The sequence below is a fragment of the Peromyscus leucopus genome, chromosome 19 (assembly GCF_004664715.2).
Source record: "Peromyscus leucopus breed LL Stock chromosome 19, UCI_PerLeu_2.1, whole genome shotgun sequence".
Taxonomy (NCBI): Eukaryota; Metazoa; Chordata; class Mammalia; order Rodentia; family Cricetidae; genus Peromyscus; species Peromyscus leucopus.
Window position 1 is genome coordinate 31,863,348 of NC_051079.1, and position 19,056 is coordinate 31,882,403.

General features: G+C 40.9%; 1 protein-coding gene across 1 annotated transcript in view; it reads right to left on the reverse strand.

The window, feature by feature from the left end:
- The window catches only part of Dpysl3 (dihydropyrimidinase like 3), a 114,732-nt gene extending 102,503 nt beyond the window's left edge, over positions 1–12,229 (reverse strand). The window contains exon 1 of the mRNA XM_028881731.2: positions 11,693–12,229. Coding sequence (XP_028737564.1) covers positions 11,693–12,070 — 378 coding nt within the window. The 5' untranslated portion in view covers positions 12,071–12,229. The remainder of the gene's footprint in view (positions 1–11,692) is intronic.
- Between the last annotated feature and the right edge of the window lie 6,827 nt (positions 12,230–19,056).

Genomic DNA, 19,056 nt, shown 5'->3' on the forward strand with positions numbered 1-19,056 from the left:
CAATTACAAAGTCTTGGTTGATAGCATGTATATTGGATATACTATCTTCATTTAAAACCCCTATACCCAATCTAAACTTGCCACTCTCACTCTTTGCCCTGAAGTATCACTGAAAAAACTTTATAGTGTACTACAGATTGACTTCATAATTCCCCCTTGGGTAGTGTGTAGAAGAAAACTATATCCCTAACAAACTTATGATATATTGTTATTCATCAACTATGTTTTTCTTCTCAAGCAATATCCGTTTATCACACAACTTTCCATTGCACTGGTTTATTTATTATGATCTAAGTGCCAGGAAGTGGGGATATTACCCAGAGGAAAAGAACCCCTCCCTAGCCCACTTATAACCCAGCACAAGCATGGCATGTTTTTTCATTAGAATACTTAAGCTTCTTGGAAATAAACCAAATGGCTCTGCTTTCAATAAAGATCATTTATAATAACAGTGTGTGGGACCCTGGATCCTGTGGACTTGGATTAAGCCTTGTCTCTGTCACCGTCCTTTGAATAATACCTACCCTTAGTGGATTTCTTTCAATCAACAAAATGTACCTGAAAGCCACAGAGGCCAGTGAAAATGATCACTAGGCAGCTGGGGTGCAGAATGATAACTGTGTGTGTTCCCTTCTCATGTCTCCTTTCCTTTGTTCTAGCTCTCAGCTTCTTCTCTGGATCTCATAGATTCTGATATTTTCTTTTTGCTTTGATACTATGACATCCTTGTGGATTTGACCAAACTCTGCCTCCATATTTTTGATCTCAGTTCTCACTGCTATGTATTTCACTTTCAGTGTTCATTAGTTAAACTAGTGTCACATGTTGGATTCCACTGAGCTGTGATGTGATAAAACATTTGGTTTATTTCCAAGAAGCTTAAGTATTCTAATGAAAAAACATGCCATGCTTGTTAACTCCATATAAGAGGTGTATAGTGGGATAAAGAGAGCAACAGACATCATTAGAGATCTCATGGCTATTGGAAGATTAATAAACAAGTATTATGAATAACACACTTGATAGTTTAGATGAAAGGGACCTGTTCCCTCAAAAACACAATTTATCAAACTCACACCAGAAGAAATAGAAAATCTAAGAGAGTAGACCTATAGCTATTAAACAAGTAGTATTAATAATTTGTAACCTCAAACCCAAAGCATGAAGACTAAATGGGTGCATTGATGAATTTTCCAAGCATTTTGAAAAGAAACTATACCAATTCTCCATAGCCAAAGATAGAAACATACATCTCCTAGTTCATTCTTTAAGATCAGCATTAATGTAATACTAAAGACAGAGGCATAGACTACAAGAAAGAAAACCATACGCTAATATTTTTTTAGATATAATTAAAAAACATCTCAATGTAAATTAGAAAATCAAATAAAATAACAAATGTAAATAATAATTATATACCACAGTGAAGTGTTATTTACATCAAATGTGCAAAACTTGTTCAACATTTGAAAATCAGTTAATGCAGTACATAGTTTCAGCAGGGTAGACAAGAAAAGAAATCACATAATTATATGAAGAAATGCAAGAAAAGCAATTTACAAAACCTAGTATTATTATTTATGGTAAAAACCAAGAAAACTGCAAAAGAGGAAGAGCATGGATAGGCTATGGGGAGAGAAATGGGGATCATGGAAAAATTACAGGTATGCACCTAGCTGTGCTGTAGGAGTTAGTTACACTGCGTCCAAGTGAGGCTGGGTATATTGTTTTCCTTAAAGGTTCGTGAATCGTAAACAGTTGAGGATGCAGCATGTAAGCAGAATGAGTACATAGTTATAAATGATCTCAAAGCACATTATTGATTTGGTTACAGGCTGGGTGAAAGTTTGGTTTGTACAGGCAAGCTACAGGCAGCACTATTCAGAAAAGTCATTCCCATAGAAATGATCCATCTTTTTGCATTAATGACACAATCATCTATGTAGAAAACAAATAATAATAATAATTGCTCAAAATTTCTTCCTGGAACTAAGGATGACAGAAAGTATACAGGAGTCAAGATTTATGTACGAAGTCAATTGCTTTCTTTCTTTCTTTCTTCTTCTTCTTCTTTTTTTTTTTTTTTTTTTTTTTTTTTTTTTTTTTTTTTTTGGTTTTTCTAGATAGGGTTTCTTCGTGCAGTTTTGGTTCCTGTCCTGGATCTCACTCTGTAGACCAGGCTGGCCTTGAACCCACAGAGATCCTCCTGGCTCTGCCTCCCAAGTGCTGGGATTAAAGGCGTGTGCCACCGCCACCTGGCTTGCTTTCTTATATAACAGCATTGAACAGCTGGACTTGAATAAAACACTATTATTTACAATAGCACTGCCCAAATAAATTTCTGTAAGTCTAGCAAAGTGTGTATAAGGTGTAAAAGAGGAAAGCTGATGCTGATAAAATTCTGAAATAAAAGCTGAATGAATGAACAAATCATTCATCTTCATAGTTATAAAGACTTGATGTTGTCGACTTATCAGTATATTACAATTTGATCTGCAGATTCAATCCATGTCTAAATTTTCAGGAAATCATTTTGTGACTATTGCCAAAATTACTGTAAAGTTTATATGGAAATGAAAAAGACCCAGAATAACCAAAACATGTTGAAGGATAAGAATAAAGATAAAGAAATTGACCCTCCCTACCTCTAAAATATAGTACAAAGCTACAATTATCAAGACAGTGTGGTATTGACAAAAGAACAAATATATTGATCAATGGATCTCAATCAATAGCCTAGAAATAGATTGACACATAGTCAATTGACTATTCCAAAGAGGCAAAGACAATACAATGGAGCAAAGTAAGTTTCTTTTCAATACATGGTGCTAAAACAACTGGACATCCATGTGAGAAAAAAAAACATATGCAATCTTTACTTCATTTGTGTAAATTCATTTCAAACAGCACAGACATAAATGAGAAATGAAAAACTCCAAAGCTCTAAGATAACAAAGAGAAAACACAGACAACTTTGGGAGCGAGACGGTGCTTTAGAAACAATACCAACTTTGCAATCCACAAAATAACTAACTTGGTAAGCTGAGATTCATTGACATTAAGATCTTTGCAAGAAGTTAATATCAAGGCAAGAAGAGAAATCAATGGGAAAAATAATTACAAAAGACACATCTGATAGAGTGTTATTCAAAACACAAAAAATTCTTAAAATCCAACAATAAGAACACAAACAAGGTGATTAAAACATGGACCAAAGCCCTTATCAGATTCCCACAAAGGATCTACAGATGCAAGGATGCAGATAAAAGAATGCTTCAAATCATTCTGGTACCATTGGAGAATTGCAAGTTAAGCAACAAGATGCCTTTACATTTATTAGATGTAGAAGACTGTCAACTGCAAAAGTTATTCAACTTTCTGAGTAGTAAGAGTCTCACTGGATAGCATACAAATTGACACACACCAAAATACACACTTGCCAAATGATTAATCAATTATGTCCCTTGTTATTTACTCAAATGAAAATGTTTGTTCTCACAAGATCTGTTAACATAAGTAAAGTATCCTCATTTATAATTTCCAAATTTTGGGACTACTCTTACTCCTTTTAGTGGTAAAATAAATAATCTATGACATGGCCAAACAACACAATATTATTCCGTACTTAAAAAAAAAAAAAGAGCTATCAACCATGGAGAGACATGGAGGAAACTAACATTTGTATAATTCAGTGGAAAAAAGCCTATATGGGAAGGATAAATAGTGTATTATCCTAATTACTGTCAGCTTCCTACATCTACTAGTCCCCCATCAATAGATAAAGACAGCAAACTTAAGCGACTTGAGTACCTATAGATGTCAGTATCCAGGTGGTCCTAGAATCAATTTTCCCAGGGTGACTTCATCTGATACACTAGAAAGGTTAAGACTGAAACTTACAATCATTAGTGGTTACAATGGGTCATGGGAAAGGTAGAGATAAATAGGTACAGCATGAAGGATTTTAGGCACAGTGAAACTATTTTGTAAGATGCTAGAATGGTAGAGAAGTGTTTGTACACTTGTCTGAATCTATAGAATGTACAACCCCAAGAGTAAATCCTACTGTGAACTATAGACCTGTAGGTGCTAATGCTATGTCAGGATAATTGCATCGACTGTGGGAAATATAACACTCTGCTGTGGGGTAGTGCTGTAAAGACTTTAGTGTGTACATGGGGACAGAAGTGCATTGAAATTCTGTGTCTCCACCTAAAGTGGCTGAAAGCCTTTGCTAGGGTTTTGGTGTTATTGCCATTTGTTTTGACTTGTTTTGTTTTTGAGTAGCTTAGTCATTTCACCCTACTGTAATAAAATACAGTATGTGGCATGTAAACAACAGATCTTTATTTCTTATACGTAAGTGGAGCATCAAGGCAGATTCCCTGTCTGGCAAAGGCATACTTTTTGACTTACAGAAGAAACCTTCTGGCTGTGTCACATGGTGGAAAGGCCAAAGCAACTCATGGGATCTTTTTCATAAAGACACTGAATCCCATACATTCACAAGAGCTGAAGGCCCTACTCCCCAACAACCATCACGCAAAGATGTGTATTTTAACATACAAATTGGGGTGACGGCAACCACATTCGAACTGTGGTATATAGGAAAAGGGAACTTAAACACAAAAATACTATGTCTTTCCACTAAATTTAGAAGTGTGTGTGTGTGTGTGTGTGTGTGTGTGTGTGTGTGTGTGTGTGTTTTATGCAAAGATGAACAAAAAATCCACTACTGTGTTCATGGAGCTTCTCTGGAAGATTATGAAGAAATGGGGGCTTGTATTTTTTTTTAATGTTTTCTAATTGTTATCTGATTTATTTTTTTCCCCTTCCTTCCTTTCTTTTTTTGAGATGGTTCTTAGTGTGATGCTTAAATGAGTCCCATGCTCCTCAAGCATGGCCCCTACCTGAGCCTCCTAAATAACAAGAACTGTAGACATGCACCAATACATAGTATAATCTGTCTTTGTTTTTTTTTTAAAACTTCCATGTGTACCTATATAGCTGGGATTCAATAAATTGTCTGTTATAAATTAGTAACAGACAAACAGAAAAGGATGACTTGGGAACTCTCAGTTACCTACAGTGCTCTTTAAGCTGGACATCTTTATATGTCCTTTTCTTTGTCGGTTGGTTGGCTTTTTGAGACAGAGTTTCTCTGTGTAGCCTAAACTGCCCTGGAACTAACTCTGTTCGAACTCACAAAGATCTGCCTGCCTCTGCCTCCTAAGTGCTGGGATTAAAGGTGTGTGCCACCACTGCCTGGCTAAGCTGGACCTCTTTAGTCCAATCCCACACATTGACAATGATGAATACAAACCAAAATCTATTTTTACTTGGCCTTTTTACAAGTGTTTCAGCTCCACCATTTTGAAAATTTCTCCTAGAAACTATTCTGTAAGAAGCCTACGTCACTAAAGATCTGGGTAACAGTGAGCTCTTTATTGACAATGTTAGAACATAACTGTCTGGTCTATGTCTCTGGTTTAGAGAACACATGCTTGCAAACACTAGCCCACATTGAATGGACAAAACCCACCAGGGTAAAGAGAAAAAAGAACAAGAATTATATTTGTAGCTTTTATGATATTTCTTCTCTTCCTCTCTTGATACACACGCACGCGTGTGTGCGTGCGTGCGTGCGTGCGTGCCTGCGTGTGTGTGTGTGTGTGTGTGTGTGTGTGTGTGTGTGTGTGTGTATGTGTCTGTGTATGTGTGTGGTGCAAGTGTGGAGGCTGAGGGTTGATTTCTGTTTTGTATAGATAGCTAGTGAAGGACCCCATAGAGTGTGTCTGTTTCTGTGTCTTGGTGCTGGAGTTACAGACACATGCCACCACACCTGGACGTCATGTGAGTACTGCTTTCCAAACACAGGTTCTCATCCATGCACAGCAAGCTCTTTACCCACTGAGTCCTCTCCTCTGCCCACGACACTCTTATTTTACTGCTTACATTGCTGCTTGCATTCTAGAGTTCTCATACTCTATCAACAAGATATTTTGAATATAATGTGTTTACACACATATATACATGTATTTGTATATATAAATATATGTGCACACAGGTATACAGAATATCAAACATGCTCAAAATTTTAGATAAGACCTTCATAGTCAGAAAAGTTTATGCACCATTACCATAGCAACTCTCTGGACCAGCCCCCTCGTTTCAGGAAGGAAGAAACTATAGCTTAGAGGGGAGGGAGACAAGTTGGCAAACGTCCAGCTGGTAACTTGGTTGGGGCTGGAAGCTGAGACTGCTAATAATTTTTCTGGTTTTGTTTGCTCTCCCTACCTCTTTTTATTGCTCTCCTGATGAAGCTGAACTGTCTTTCAAAATGCCATGAGGTCACACAAAGAACAGAGATCTATTTTAACACTATTTTCCTAAAAGTTTGATTTAGGAAGTTCTAATCCACCCAAGCAGAAGTGGAGGTTCAGCTTTGTACTCCTCTCCATCAGGTTTCTCCTTCCTTTATGTGCATCCCATAGGGGCATTTCTACAGAAAGATGCACAGCAGAAATAAATCATGACCAGTATCAGCTCCAAGAGTCGCTGACAGAAACCCTAACAGACAGCACTCCAACCATCTTACACATTATAAGAGCAGTCAGCAAAACCCAGTTTCCAGGGACCATTAGTTTGAGGGAACCCTGCCAATTGCAGCATTACTTAGAAGACATGTTTTGTATGTTCCTCCAAACCCACTGCCAGACTTTCCAACAGTGCTGAGGGGTTTCAGACACTTTAGTGCGGGAACACTGGACTCAAGGCTATCCTGGGATCTGGGAAAGCAAGATCTCTTTTCCCTAGGCAACATACATCCGCTCTTGTGTTAGAGTACTTGGTACTCTAACTCCTGTAATTCATTTGCACTCCTGGGCTTGGGCTCTGACAGCCAGGGGCCTTTTTAAATCTGCATTTCTATTTCCAGCAATCATCCTTTTGCAGGGCAAGGAAGAGAACACCAACCAAATTTGAACACTTAAAACTCAGGACGAAAAAAGTAAGGGTCCACATATCTTTTTTTGTTGTTGTTCAAATTCTCTTTTCTACCCCCAGAGCCTTGGCTGACTTCATAGGAGAAACATCTTGTACTGAAGAACCTCACATGGGAAACAGGGGACTAGCAATGAGCCAAGATCCTTGGAATTGAGTCAGCAGCGAACCCATGTAATCAAAGTGTCATGGCTTTGTTTTCCTGGATAACAAAGCCTTTGAGGTATCATTTGTTCTTGCAGACACTATGTCATAATTCTTCTCCTCTTGGTAATTTTCTTGTTGCTTTGAAAATTACACTTGGGCAGAAAAGCATCTTAAGAAATGATTAAAGTACACTTTTTCTTTCTTTCTTTCTTTTTTTTTTTCTTTCTTTTTTTTTTTTTTTTTTTTTTTTTTTTTTTACTTAAAATCACTTTCCTATGCACTTGGTGTCATATCATAAGTGCAAGCCAACCATGGAAGACTTTGGCAGTATGAGTATCTATCATGAGAAAAGTTTAAGCACATTGTTAAAATAACCATTTACATGTAGGTCTAGAATCACAAAATTAGTTCATGTGGTGGCCTAAACCATGAATTGGGCATTCCTTGTATAATGTAGAAAGCTTTTTACATTTTTTATTTTGCCAAATGCTTTTGTTAATTAACCTATTCACAAGTTATTAAATAAACTCATTCCCTTAAGAGGGGTGTGGTGATTAGTATTTCACGGCCAAAATGTGTCTTGGGTTTTTTTTTTTTTTTTTTCAATCACACACTTCTCCATAATCTCTTAGTAGATTTAGATGGACTTGGACAAATAAGGATCTTGCATCAACTGTCCTCATGGGTTGAGGACTTATCCCAAAGCTTCTCTTAGTAATGAGCACACGGCAGGACAGCAGTTTTCTAGCGGTGTTGGTGGAAAATCTGTTCTTGCTTGGTGTTATCTTAACATGTCAGGAGCTGGCTCAATGCTCAGGCTACTGAAATTAGAATAATAATGCCACTCACTGTGTACAAAAAACGCTTGATCAGAAAAGTCGGAGTTTGGATTCTGCTGCTCTCTACTTATCATCTGAAAAGTCGGAGTTTGGATTCTGCTGCTCACTACTTATCATCTGTGATTTGAGATTATTTGGTGTCTGTTTCAACTTCCTTATACATGTAATAATTTCTTTCTAATATATTATATGAGAAACTGCCTAAAAGATGGTACTTGCTATCAAGTCTGTAGATGACATAAAGCTGGAGGGACTACAGCTTCAAAAGTACTCATCAGTTAGAGAAGGCAGCTAAGAATGCTGAATCTACAAGGAAGAAAACAAAATTCTACAGTTTTTTTTTTTAATTCATCTGAACCAGATGGGATGGGCCATCTCAGTGTGACAGAAGCTTATGAAGAAGAGTTTCCAAAAGCTTGAGTAACAAGTTTACTATGAAGACAATAAGACACAGATATTTAATCATTAGCTGTAATCTTGTACAACACAAGCATATGCTGCATGTAAATCCAGAAAATTAAGCAGCTTAATGCATTTTGCCATGGCTGCATCCCATCTGGAGCCTCAGGTTCAGTTCACAAGCCAAGGCACTGTCTTCTCAGAAGAAAATTAATACAACACAGCATAGACTGAGAAAGAAATCACAACAGTGGAATGCCCTTATAGGAGGAAGGTAAGGAAGCTATGGATTATAAGACTGATAAAGGCAAGATGCTCACGTCCAAGCATTCAGTAGGCAGAGGTAGAAAGGTCATCACAAGTTTAAGGACCTTGACTACAAAATGAGTTCCTAGTTACCCTGGGCTAGAGTAAGACCCTAGAGAAAGTCAGAGGCAGAGGCAGAGACAAACAGACAGACAGATAGATAAACAGACATTCATGTGTTTTCGTTTGTGTGTGCCTGTGCATGCACAGAGAGAGAGAGAGAGAGAGAGAGAGAGAGAGAGAGAGAGAGAGAGAGAGAGAGATTGCCCTCAAACATATAAAGAGAAATGAAGTTGAATACATGCTAAATTCTTGTTATAAACAAAGCAGTTTATAACACTGTTACCATTTTGTAGATGAGAAAGGTAGAGGACAAGGAGACTTAGTTACAGGCTTAAGTTAGATTATTGGTGAGGGGATGAAGCCAACTCCCCACCCCAGTCTATCCCTAGTTCTTGGACAGATAGTAGAGCTATTTATAAATTATTTCTAGTCTTACAGGATTGTGGTAAGCGTGTATTCCCCTAGTCCCTCTAAAGCCATGTATTTGCTTTAACCAATGAAAGCAGAGATTCCATGAATTCATTACTTCTGCAAGAAAGTTTCCATGTCTGTGTACAACTAGCCATAGACTCTTTCCACTGCTGATGTGTGGAGATGATCTCTCAAGGACAATCATGAACCGAACTTCCCTTTTGACCCTTGTAGACAGCTGGCAGGTACAAGAAAAGGAAGATGGTGTTATTGTTTTGTGGAGCCATGGAGGCTTAGGTTTTGTTACTATGTTATTGCCCATTTTTTTCCCAGACAGACATGAGAGCCAAACCACATTCTTAATGTCTTTTAAATGTCTCTGAATAAGGAAATTCATACTCTTCTAAGGTAAGAACTAAGAACAACCTGCAGAAACTATATAGGTGGGCAAACTTTATGATCTGAGATGTTCAGAAGTTGCTTCATGAGGTAGTGGCTCCCCAGCAATGAAAGCAGTATTTAGGCCAGTGCAGATGTCATTTTGCATCAGTCTAGAAAAACAGATGTTTTAAATAAGGAGTTTTAATATCAAACATGTCTCAAACACCTCCAACATGCCAGGCATCCCAGACACAGAGATAAATCCAAACGCACAGTCCCTAGCCTCGAGGGACTAACCATCAAGTACAGAGCTAGATAACCTCTGTGTGTTTCTTTAAACAGTATGATTAAAGAAAATTAGAGATAATAACATGGCCGCATGAAACAGACAGCAAGCCTGAACTTAAAAACCCATGTAGCTCGAGAAACTGTGCTGATGTCTAAGTCATATTATTATTTTTCAATTAGGAGCCAAAAGTATAGAGTTTGTGAGAGGGAACAACACGGGGGAATTGCTGGGTTTGAAGGAAGAACATTTTCCCTTTCTCTAGTTACCATGCTTCAGTCTTGCAGACCAAGCATATTATCTGGCTTACATCAGGGGTGTTCCAGCAAGGGGAATATCCTGACTCACACCAATTGTTTCTGACCTTTTCCATACCCTCCTACCCTGCTTCATGCCAGGAAAGGAACATTTTAAGAGTGATGAGGCTAGACATGGAGAGAAGCAATTACCTTTCTATAAAGGGCTATTCTTCAGTTGAGCAATCTGCCAAAGCCTTTCTAAAATACCAGACGCTTTCCCTAAAAGGACTAGTGGGCCGGGCCTAAAGGAGTCTCCTACTCAAAGGAGGATGTGAAAATCATGAAGTCGATGAGTAATTCCAAGGGACACTGACATTACCTTGCCAAGGGCCCCTCTACACAGCACTAGCTTCGGGTCTTGCTTTCCCTGGTTGGTAACAGTACTTAAAAGTTTGTTTTAAAAAACAAAACAAAACAAAAAGCTACTACCCAAAATCGAAGCAGGGAGAGATAAGCTGTCCTTTCACTACCTCATTGCATGTTAATGGAAAAACAGCTCAGAGCAGGATGAGTATTAACGGTAATCACTGGGAAGCAGACATTTCCATTGCAGGATATTATTCATGATGGCATTAGTGAGGAATAATACATGGGGGGTGGGGGTGGGGGGTGGATTGCTCAGCCATTACCAGACTGGGGTGAGGGCTTCTGATGACTACTGTTCACCAACTCAAACCCTACGATTTGAACTTTGACTCCTCCAGACCTCCGCCGGCCCTGAGTTTTCTGAATCGTGCCTTTGACTTTCTATGAAATAAACACATAAATCATCACAGTAACCTCAGACAGTCGAGTACGGGGTGAGCCTCTTCTCTAAAACACACAGAAAAGAAATTAGCTTTGACACATGTAAGAGCAGCAGGGGGCCCGCAGCTCGTGCTAGTTTAATATGCTCTCTGAATACCCCCGTCTATTTTCAAATATGTAATATTTTTACAGAGACAGCTGCATCCCTTGAGACCCAGGCTTGTGCCAAGCTATGTACACAAATACACTCTTCATAAACACAGATGTGAAACGTCATGCTACCACTGAAGTGAGGCACGGAGACTCGGGTGTTTAGTGGCCCCACACCCAAAAGTTTCAGGAGAAGTCAGAGCAGAGACTGTTCATTCTATGCTTTAATCCAAACTCTATAGAGATGACCCTATTTTCTTGGCATCAATCTGCCCTGTGCCCTGGTGACCTGGGTTCTGTTTTAATCTGGGGCCAAGGGGGACCAAGACAATTGTGCTGTTGGTTCCTCAGAGGGAGAGTCTGAGAATCACTAAGTCTTCCCAGACTGGCAGGGTTGACACACCCACCCAGAACTAACTGGCCAGGGGTGCAGCTGGGTGGCTGGGGGTGACGATCCGGGCCTGAGACCCTTGCAGTGCACACAGGAAGATGAAACAATTGGAGACACGTGAGAAACCTAGGCCCCTGGAGGATGCTCTTTTTCTTAGCCTGGCCACTCATCTCCTTGTAAAGTATGAGCAAGAAAGTTGTGCCAGGGCCATGGCGGCTGAGGCTGGGGAAGGGGGCGAGGGCCAGCGGAGAAGAGTCCGGGGCTCACTTACCTTGTCTTTGGGACCGAGGTTCTGCAGGACCTCTTTGCCGGTGGCGCTCCGGATCTCCACCCCAGCGGACTTGGGCGACTCAGGCGCTGGTTCCCTGCTCTCCTCCCGACCCTGGCCCCTGTGCGCGTCCCCCTCCACCCCTGGCCGGCTCCCCGCGCCGCGGCCGCTGCCCTGGCTGCTCCGGGGAGTCTTGGCGCCGCGCTGTCCCACGCTCAGGGCATCGAAATCCAACGTCTTGCTCTCGAAGGCTCCCTCCACGTTGCAGAACATGCCTCCGTACTTCTGCCGGGGGACCTGATCGGTGGTGCCCGGCCGGGCCAAGTACACAGGCAGGTCGTCCTCATGGGAGCTGTCCCAGCCCCTTCGGCCCAAAGCCATGGTTCAAGCGACAGCGGCTCACGGGCTTTCTTCTTCAGAGGCTGGAGAGAGCAGCAGCCGGCAGCGTGCACAGAGCCCACAGTGGTGGGGCGGGAGGAGGCGCCTGAGCCTTCGCGCCAGAGGTGGCAGTGCTGCTCCGGTTCCTGCCTGTCCCCAGCCAGCCAAGCTAGCTAGCCGAAGCCCCGGCTCCCATAGCCCCCGGGACCGCCCGCCCGCCCGCTCCAGCCGCACCTCCTCGGCCACCCCCACCCCCTACTCCGCCGCCCTAATGTGGCCTCAGCTCCGGTCCCAGGTCCAAATCCAAACTTGTCGCGCGCACATGCACGGATACGGACACACGCTCCCCGGTCACATCAGCTCTCGGGACTTAATTCACACTTAGATACAATTCAGATGTCTTAGAAATAATTCAGGCTGAAAAACTCGGCTACATGGGCACACAAGCCCTGTGTGCCTACTTGAACTCCACACACACACACACACACACACACACACACACACACACACACACACACCTTTGATCCTCTTGTGAACACAAAGCAAACTGCCCAAGATGTTTGTATCTAGAAGCTAACTACTTAAACTTACCACAGACTCCTGGTCCTACCTGGGACTGCTTCATCCAATCTCAAAATTACACCCGGTTCCAGAATCGTCTCATAAACCTTCTTCACCTTCACGCAAGTTCCTGAACTGGATTACATGTAAACCTTCCGCACAATCACATGCACAAATATGCATACATATGCAAACACGTGCCAGTGAGAGAAGAAAACCCTCTAGCTACACAATCACAAAATGTCTGTAATTATCTCACCTGAACACACTCTGAACTCAGGTATGCCATCCCAGACTGCTGTTTACCCAACTTTAATTTGCCTCAGACACAATTATATTGTATCACAGACAAGCATACATACATTCTCAGATTTAATCTTGCAAAATGTTTGTAATTAAGATCTTGTCCATCAAACAAACTCCAGGTTTATACCTCACATAGAGACCGAAGTCAATATTCACCTCTCAGAATCTCCCACCTTGGTTCACACACAAGCCTAGATTTACCTCAAAAACCGGACAGGCAAAGGTTTTGTCTTCTATTTTACCTGCATCCAGAGACTTTACCTAAACATGCGCTCTTTCTGCACATCCACCCACATAGACCCAGGTGTTAGAATTCTTCCAACCACAGAATTTACATTGCACCTGTACACACAGCCTAATCCGAGAGTAAACAGTACCCTGATCTAATCGGGCCCCTCTCATAAGTGCGTCGTTTACTCAATTGGCATGAATCAAGTGCTTTTCTGTTCTGCCCTGACCCCTAGAACAACAGTTATATAAACAGATAAGGCTTGTCCTCACCATGCCTGAAAGCCATCCATCTAGGCCCAGCATTGGCTGCTTTACTTTACAGACCCAAGTTTACTCTCAGAGCTCATTTCCCCCATGGCCCAAGCTCCGGAAGTGCATAAGTTTGCTTTGTTGAGGTCACCTGTGTGTATGTTCTGCAGAACACATTTATAGGCACAGAAAAGATGCTCTGGGAGTCGCCTTTAATAAGTGACAGTGCCAAGGGGGCATTTATGGAGTTCCTGTAACTGTTTTGTATAGATTCGGTGTTTGTGAGTATGCAGAAGCCTTCTTTGTGGACACAGGGGATCTTCAAAGACTTCTGCACTGGACTTGATGAATCAAAATGCTAAGCCCCAATTTCAGAGTGGAACATCACTCTAGGAACTGTGATACTAAAGAACATCAGTGGCTGAGGGCTGGAGAGACGGCTCAGCAGTTGAAAGCTCTGGCTGCTCTTCCAGAGGACCCAGGTTTAATTCCCAGAACCTACATGGCAGCTCGCAACTGTCTGTAGCTCCAGTGCCAGGAGATCTAATGCCAATGCATGTATTAAAAAAAAAAAAAAAAGAAAGAAAGAAAGAAAAGAATCTCAATGGCAGGTCTATGGTAGTCACAAAAGATTGGGAGGATGAAAGTCAGCCTGAATGAAAAGCAAAGGCAAAGGCAGGTGTGTTAATATAAGGTACAACACCTATACACAGTGAACAGAAAAGATGCTTGCTAGATGTCCTGTGCCCTATGAAAATGATGCATTATTTCTTAAACAGTATCTAAGCACTGATTCCTTTTTTTTAGGTTTTATAAAAATCTTTATTGACCAATACTTCACATAGTAGATACAATTGGCTTGTTTGCACAACTTGATAGACTTCAGTCCAGCATCCTCATAGGCCCATGACACCACCACCACTTTCTATTTTAGAACATGGTTGTATGGCTGTCTTCAATTTCTTTTTCTTTTCTTTTCTTTTCTTCTTTCTCTTCTCTTCTTCCTTCTCCTTCTTCTTCTTCTTCTCCTTCTCCTTCTCCTTCTCCTTCTCCTTCTCCTTCTCCTTCTCCTTCTCCTTCTCCTTCTCCTTCTCCTTCTCCTTCTTCTTCTTCTTCTTCTTCTTCTTCTTCTTCTCTCTCTCTCTCTCTCTCTCTCTCTCTCTCTCTCTCTCTCTCTCTCTCTCTCTCTCTCTCTCTCTCTCTCTCTCTCTTGCTTTGCGCCTTTCCTGGAACTCACTTTGGAGACCAGGCTGGCTTCAAACTCACAGAGATCCGCCTGCCTCTGCCTGCCGAGTGCTGGGATTAAAGGCGTGTGCCACCACCGCCCGGCTCGCCGTCTGAACTGCTGCTTACTGACGGACCCAGGGTTCCCTATGAGAGGCTGGTGCTGCGGCTCATTCCCGTCACTGCTCAGGCCCTTGTTCCCTTGTAACTTTGTCGTTACTCTTGGTGCCTTCACGTTCTAGAACCTTGCTCCGTGCACCATTGCAGGGCCCCTCTGCTGTGGAACACAGTTTTTGGGAAAGGAAGCAGATGGAGACAGCGTGGCAGATGGCCAGCTCGGTCTAACGAATCCACTAGGCATTTGTAGTGCTAGGCTCTGTGCTAAGGATATTTCTTGCAACATGTTCACTAACTTAATAGATGTTGCAGGTCAGATATCTTTATTAATTAATTAATTAATTGAAAACCGAAGTTTCTGAGCAAATGCTCAGATTTTGATAAAGTCCTTGCAGCAAGTTATGTACGGAAAGTTTAAAGTTTCCTCTGAGGGAGTGCATATTCAAATGTAGGTGCACACTTGCGAGAGCGCATGTGTGCAGCTCCTAGGCATGCGCAAGAGGCTGTGCAGTTGTGTAGGGTGCATCCCCTTTTTATAGCTCTGTTTTCTCACTGCTATGCATGATGCAATGTGCATGCCTAATAATTGCATTTGTTGTCCAAACATCACATTATAAAGTCAATGGACACACATGTGCTTAATGAAGCAAGCAAAGCAGTTATCTAAGAGACTGAAATAAGAATGGCTACTCTGACTTCAGTTCTGCAAGTATGTGGTCTTAGGCACGTGTCATGTTTCACTGGTTTGTGTATTTCTCCTACATGTCTGGCACACTCATCCTACAGGTTTACTAAAGGTTTCAGCCTTTAAGTAATATGTCATGGTAAAAGTTTCATATGCACTGACTTCTGCCATAATAATTTGATCATTCCCTTTTTTATAACCAGCAGAAAAAGTGAGGCTTAGCTATATTATGTTTCTTGTCCAAAATATCAATGCTAGCACTTCCAATTGGAGCTCAAAGAGTCTACTGGCTGGTTTTTCTTAAACATCTCTGTATGGTAGAGCTCCCTCAAAAGGATCAGAGAAATCATAATTGGGAAGGACAAAGGTCAGGTGTTAGGTAACAACCTAACCCTAAGTGCCTACCTTGTTCTTGGGTGGAAGTTAACTTTCAGACAAGGACTCATACAAAGAAATATCCTACCACTTAGACGTGCTAGCCTCAGGAACAGCATTTGTGTCATATCTCTTTTCAGTAAAAGGATAAATATGATGATTACATATAAGAAAATCAGTACGGCTGCAGGCATTTAACCTACACTGCCCAGGAAAGTAGTTACTCAATACAATGCTCCAAAATAGGAACTACTTTTCTAATTCCTGCAGCTGAATAGAGTTTCAACCTGTCACACCAGATCAAATTTGCATTTCCTGTAACTGCAGGAAATCCCATGCCACTTTGCATCAGGATGACTTGTGATAAAAGTCCATAGCATATCCGATTATAACTTCAGAGAAATGTCTTCCGGAGGCATCTTCTATTACCCACAGATCAGCAGAAACAAAAACGCTTCAGCAGTCAGCAGTGGGGTGCACCATGCAATCTCTATAAGGCAACACAGAATACATCCTACTTAAAAACAAATTGTACCACATTGTCATAAGACAAAAAAGTAATAACCAACAGAACATAAAATTTAACACTCACTAAGGCTGGAGATGCATGTTCAAATCCAGGAAAAAACAGACTGTCATACATTTTGCATTGAGTCAACAGTAAACTTGTGGTTTACTTTTTAGAGTTTTTATTGTATAATCATAAACCTAACTCTATAATACAACTAAACTTAAGGATCAGAAGGGACTCAAAGAACAACTAAACTACAAGCACAAGAGTTGCAGAGTATTGCAAACAGGTGGGATGAAAGAGCATATTCCTGAGCTATAGAAGGGCTGGTCTTGCGGCTAAGACAAGCAAATCAGATGTATTAATGTTGGCTGTAGTCACAAAGGAGATCTACTCACTGGCTTGTCCCTTCCTGAGCCCAAAGTGCTCCATGACTTCCATCATACTCATTGCTTTTCACCTAAAGGCCAAGTGTCTGCCATTCTGCCTTGACATCACAGTCGAAAAACTGAAAACCACTTGTGGTCACTTAGCATTTTCTCTGGACAAGGTGCTGGACCTTGTATACTTTGGGATGAAACGCTCATGAAGTTCCTCATCTCTGGATGGAGAGGACCTGTTGCTAGTGTTATTATGGTATCAGAGTCACCATCCTGGTAATAAGGATCCCTGAATATTTCTTTGGGGATTCTTGCTTTTATTTTATTTTCAGAGATACATGTGGTGATATTTCCTTTGTGCCCCCCAATACAACTTATCTGAGGAACAGAAGAAAAAGCCAACTACTACAGTAAACATAGAGGTCAGGCAATGGTAGCACATGCCTTTAATCCTATCATTTGGGAGGCAGAGATCCATTTGGATCTCTGTGAGTTCAAGGCCACACTGGGGAATAGAGTCAGGCACGATGACACACGCCTTTAATCCCAGCACTAACTATAGATGCCTGGAGGTCTGTACAGACAGACAGGAAGTGATTGTAGCTGGGCGGAGAGAGGAAATGAGATGACAGAACAGAAAAGTATATAGGCTTGGGTATACAGGAAGTAGGTCTCTTTGGAGACTGGGGTGTCTGTGAGGTGAGGTTGTCTGTGGCTTTTCCTATTCCTCTCATTTCTCAGGTTTTTACCCCAACATATGGCTCCAGGTTTTTATGCATAAGACCGTTCAGCAATTTGTGTTACAGACACAGGATTGTGTTATTTAACTCAGGCTGGCCTTGAACTTGTGACACTGCTGCCTCAGCCTCCTGAATGCCTAGACTTGTATCCTGCAATACTTCTAGGCAACCAGGGGAACTTGGAGCAAAATCCTTTCTCTTCGGTGGTCAGAATATAAATATCCCCTGCTGTTTTTGAAACTATGTGTACAAACAGCTCAAAAGAGATGCAGCCTCAGGGCTCATGGTTGACAGTGAGGATGAAGAGTATGGTCCAGTTAACTGTGGCTGGCAGTGGGCAGCTCCAGGCGACAGTAGCAGCTGCAGGATTTCGACAATGAATTTAACTATTTCTAAATATAACCCATCATTTTCTGTTACAAAAATTTGAAATTACGTCATCTTTTCCCTGCTTCATGGACAGAGAAGTAAGAAAACTTTATTTACAACTGGAAACACTAGTTATAAATGAGACAGTATTTATAAAATGCCTGTCACTCTTCCTGATGAGCAGTGATCACTAAAGACCAATTCCTGATTTCTCCGAATGTCAGATACATGGTTAATTCTGTGCACAAGGTTTACACTGACCATATATACCTCTTACTTTTCAAAATTTTATGGAGCAAAATGATACACACCATAATAATACTTGGGATAGATAATGAAAATCATTGCTCTCTTCCATATTTCTTTATCCACCTTATGAGTTTTCCTATTAAATATTTACAATATTAATGTAGTCAAAGACTGTAAGCATACATATAAATTACTGTGTTACTATAGAGTAAATCAATAGTATTACAAGTGACTTTTAAGTTCTTTATGCATCTCTATATTTTAAAACATATTCATGTAGGCAAAAAGATACTATTAATTATTAGAGAGTAAGTCAATAGATTGTAGGTGATTTTCAGTTTCTTTCTTTATGCATTTCTGTATTTTTAAACATATTAGCAAATATGAGTTACTTTTATAATAATAATATTATTCTCAAATGTGTACCCAGGGTGGTATTTTAGCTAAAAATACATGAATTGGGTAGGAGGGAAATTGCTTACAGAGAATTATTGATCTAAACGAGAATATCCTACTCTACTATGAAGACATAGTGCTGAAAATATGAAGCAAAAATAGGTGAATTCAGTTTCCTTGTCAGCTGAGAACCTCATTCAAAACACCTCTGCAGCTGGACAGCTGAGTGGGGGAAGGGTTGCTGTGATGAGGATGTGAAATGAGGGCTCACAAACGTGCTCAAGGTAAATCCTTCCAGCAGACAACTAGGTAATAGGGCATGACACATCACCCTGCAGGTGGAGCACAGTTGGAATTTCCTTTCCAGGGTTATATGTTAAGCGTGTCTTCTTGACTTTATCCTCCTCAAATGCTTTAAAGGCAGCACAAATGCAGAATCTCCTTTTGCCTTCAGTGGGAGCAAGACAAATGCTTAAGGCAGCTGCTGACCATGATGACAAACTGGATATTCCCTTTCCAGGCTCTTGGTTCTTGTCTCCATGGTGCAGACTGACAGGTACGTTTTACATTCTGAAGTAAAGATCTCCACACAAGAG